This window comes from Stegastes partitus, unplaced genomic scaffold, assembly GCF_000690725.1.
Source record: "Stegastes partitus isolate 25-593 unplaced genomic scaffold, Stegastes_partitus-1.0.2 Scaffold2003, whole genome shotgun sequence".
Lineage (NCBI taxonomy): Eukaryota > Metazoa > Chordata > Actinopteri > Pomacentridae > Stegastes > Stegastes partitus.
In genome coordinates this window covers 33,569-36,999 of record NW_007579734.1, presented here as the reverse complement: position 1 = coordinate 36,999, position 3,431 = coordinate 33,569, and the positions used below count along the sequence as shown (strand labels likewise).

At 44.8% G+C, this 3,431-nt stretch overlaps 2 protein-coding genes across 2 annotated transcripts in view; both read right to left on the bottom strand.

Moving 5' to 3' along the window:
* Positions 1-1,870, bottom strand: part of LOC103373514 (E3 ubiquitin-protein ligase TTC3) — a 20,504-nt gene extending 18,634 nt beyond the window's left edge. The window contains exon 1 of the mRNA XM_008303416.1: positions 1,864-1,870. The gene's annotated coding sequence lies outside the window, so the exon portion shown is untranslated. The remainder of the gene's footprint in view (positions 1-1,863) is intronic.
* f2 (coagulation factor II (thrombin)) overlaps positions 441-3,431 on the bottom strand; it is a 23,796-nt gene continuing 20,805 nt past the window's right edge. Inside the window, exons 13-15 of the mRNA XM_008303417.1 lie at positions 1,661-1,839; positions 1,286-1,356; positions 441-665 (exon numbers count right to left, since the gene is read on the bottom strand). Coding sequence (XP_008301639.1) covers positions 513-665; positions 1,286-1,356; positions 1,661-1,839 — 403 coding nt within the window. The 3' untranslated portion in view covers positions 441-512. The remainder of the gene's footprint in view (positions 666-1,285; positions 1,357-1,660; positions 1,840-3,431) is intronic.

Below are 3,431 nucleotides of genomic sequence, written 5' to 3'. Positions count from 1 at the left end.
CTAACCCTTGCTCAGAACAAGGACGCCAGCTTGGACTGGTCACTGCTTTCAGACACAACAATCAATGATTGTTTTGAGCTGTGGACGAAACGTGAAGGTCTGAACACGGTGAGATAAACCAGCTTAGCTTTCACAGGGGAGTTCAGTTTTGTGCCATTTTCAGATCACTGTCAGACTTTGTGGTGTCACCACAGCTGTAGAGCACTAATGAGATGGCCGGAGGAGGCTGATGGACGCTGTTTGGTCAGAGAGGAAACGCAGCGTTCATCTCTATTGTGTGTGTTCATTCCTGCACCGATGTGAACATCAGCACTGCTCGCTTCCACCACCTGCTGCTGGTTTGGAGGTTTTGAATTTGTGCTTTGCTTCCATAAACCCTGAAATATTCTGACTTCTCTGTTATTTCACAGGTTTGTACTGAGACTCAGTCAGACCAGAGGTAAGATGTGGACAAACTTTATTGGCAGCATCTTGCTCAGAACAGGAAGTGATGATGTCTGCTGGTCTCGTGTCTAGTCGTCGTCTCCTCCTGTCTTCTCGATAACTTTCCTCATCCACCTGCTCATCCTGAACACGTGAGTGTAGAAGCCGTACTTTCCATCGCGGTCGCAGCCTTCGCCCCACGACACGATGCCGACCTGATACCATCGGTTCTCTGCCGGGTACTGCACGGGACACAGGAAGGTACTTCAGTCTGCTATTGAGCATTTACAGGACATTTTAGTGCTGAAAAAATTACCTCACTTTATCCGTAAAATAGGATATTAAAAAAGATTTAATCAAATGCTCAAAAGGTCTGAAATATTCCAAAAATGTGCAAAAAAATATCAAAAGCTTTAGATTTGATTTAAATCTATTTAAACAGTAATTGGTCATTTTTAAAGAAAGTGAAAAAGTCTTGATTCCAGTTGTCTTCCATGATGACTGACTAAATATCATCAGACAAACTAGCCGTCTCACTGACTCACACTAAACTGCAGCTTATAAGCTACAGATATGTGACATTAGAAGCTGCTGTTTTTAATAAATACGTCTCTTCCAAACCTCCAATTGTTATTTTCTGGTCTATGAAGCCAGTGCAACATAGTCCGGCTTTGTTTGTATTAGCTGGCTCAACAAAACCTGAAACCCCCGTCACAGATAGTGTATTAGTTGGGGCTCAGTTTTGAGGCAAACGTAATGCCGAGTCACGGCTCTGTGATGTTTACACGAGCAGTTATTCAGCTTTAAATGCAGCTCTAAGACCGTTGTTATACAGTGAAAGTAAATGTGCAGAGGCTGTCACCTTCATCACAAATGGCCCACCGCTGTCTCCCTCGCAGGCGTCGCCACGCTGGCTGTCTTCTGGTTTAAAACCTGAAACAGAGTCTGTATTTACAGCTAAACCTGGACAGCTTGGGAGATTCCCCTAGAAACCACCAGGAAGGGTCACATTTCATTGCAGATCTCTCCGGTAGTGATCCTCACAGTAGTGCTGGAGGAAACATCTGAGGATCAATAGTTTCAGGAAGATCCGTCCTCTGGGGAACAGGTCTGAACCTTAATTTCATGAGTTCAGTCTCAGGACATTTGAATTTAAAGCTTGGACTTGTCCGTTCTGGGTGAAAATACAACATGCAGTTTGTTGCTACTTGAACAAATGTAGAAACAGAAGTGTTACCAGCACAGAACATGTTGTTTGTGATCTTGACGGAGGTGGAGCTGCGGCAGATGTCCTGGTCCACGATTGGTAGGTGGATTTGCTGGAGGACTGTGGGTAAATTTCTTGCTGCTGGATTGAAGGTTTCCATCAGGTTCCCCCAACCAGTCACTCGTCCCTTAAAGTCTTCATTCATCAGACTGCCGGGAAAACACCAATCAGACGGCTCAAACACAAGACAGGAAGCGCCTCAACAACCCGTGAACCAACCACACACCGACATCAAGTGTTTGTGTTGTTTCTGAATGCTACGTTTGAAGGAGTGACATGAAATGAATCGTAAGAATGTCCCTGGATTTCACATGAAGTTAGACCCTGGCAAACACTTGATGTTTCCAGGAAGACAGAAGACACCCGTGGGACCATGAGGACACAGTTAATGGTGGCCAACAGGTAACAGACCATCTGGATCTTTTACCTCCAGTTTATGAGTGAAACATGCTGAAGTGGCAAATGTAAACGGTTGTTTCTTGTTCTGGATGAGTCGAGCTGTTGTTTGACTTAATAAATCCATGAAGACCATCTACCAGAACCACCTTAGCTGGCAGCAGCTCTGAGCTGCTCTGAGTTCTGAACTACGGAGCAGCATTGGAGGGTTAGCAGGTCGAGCCCACAGTCAGGGTTTCAGTATCATAAAGGTGGCTCTCTGTTTATGTGTCAGATATAAAGGACCTTCAATACAACATCATGTTTAAATATACAAACTTTAACAGCTTTAATGTGCAGCTGTCAGTGATCAATAATCAGCTGTCAGTGATCAATAATCAGCTGTCAGTGATCAATAACCAGCTGTCAGTGATCAATAATCAGCTGTCAGTGATCAATAACCAGCTGCATTGATCAGGACCATCCATAGTGACCACATGGTGAGCACATGGTGAGCAGGTCTCCAGCAGCAGCTCTTTAAAGTAACAGTTCTTGATGGTCCTCGTTGTTCTCATTAGAACAAGCTGCTGGCTGAAGCAGGAGGAACCTGATTGCTCCGTTCACTGCAGGAGAGTCACATGATGTGTTAAACGCCTCCGTTAATGTGAATGTTTAGATGAGGCATCACCAAATAGTGGACCTCAGTCTAGATCTGGACCGAGTGATGGTTCGGACCCGTGACCAATCTCTGATGAATTCACGAGAGCAGATTTTCATGGAGCATTTTTTCAGCGGGCGCTGCTACTCCAGGTAATACGGCAAAAGCTCCACTCAGTCCAGCCAATCACATCGTTGGGTTTAAAGGTGTTCCATTCCTGGGGTTGTGTTTTCTCTAATCTGTACGGAGCCCGTCTGGTGATATTGATAAGAAATAAAAGTAACTCATTCCCACGCATTAGAAGTCGTCGTGTTTCATCGCAAGAGATCGCAGGATATCGGTGTCGTTCATTCCAAGGTTAGAATAAAATGAAATCAAATCAAAATGCTCCATGTTTCATGCAAGTACGCCCTGAAGTTATCCTGAATCCACAGCTGGTGTGACCGCACTGTGAAATTTGCTCCACAGCTTCTCTTGTTTCTTCATAATAGTAATGCGAGGCCACGACTTAACGATGTCGTTCCCACGCATTAATAACTCGTGGCCACGATTTCTAATGCGTGGGAATGAGTTATTTTTATTTCTTATCAATGTCACCAGACAGGCTCCGTACATCTGAAGTAAAGGCCTCATTGTTTTGCCTGGGCCTGCTAGTATATGTGCTACCAGAGCTGGCTGCACTCACTTCAACATCCTGCTCTGAAACTG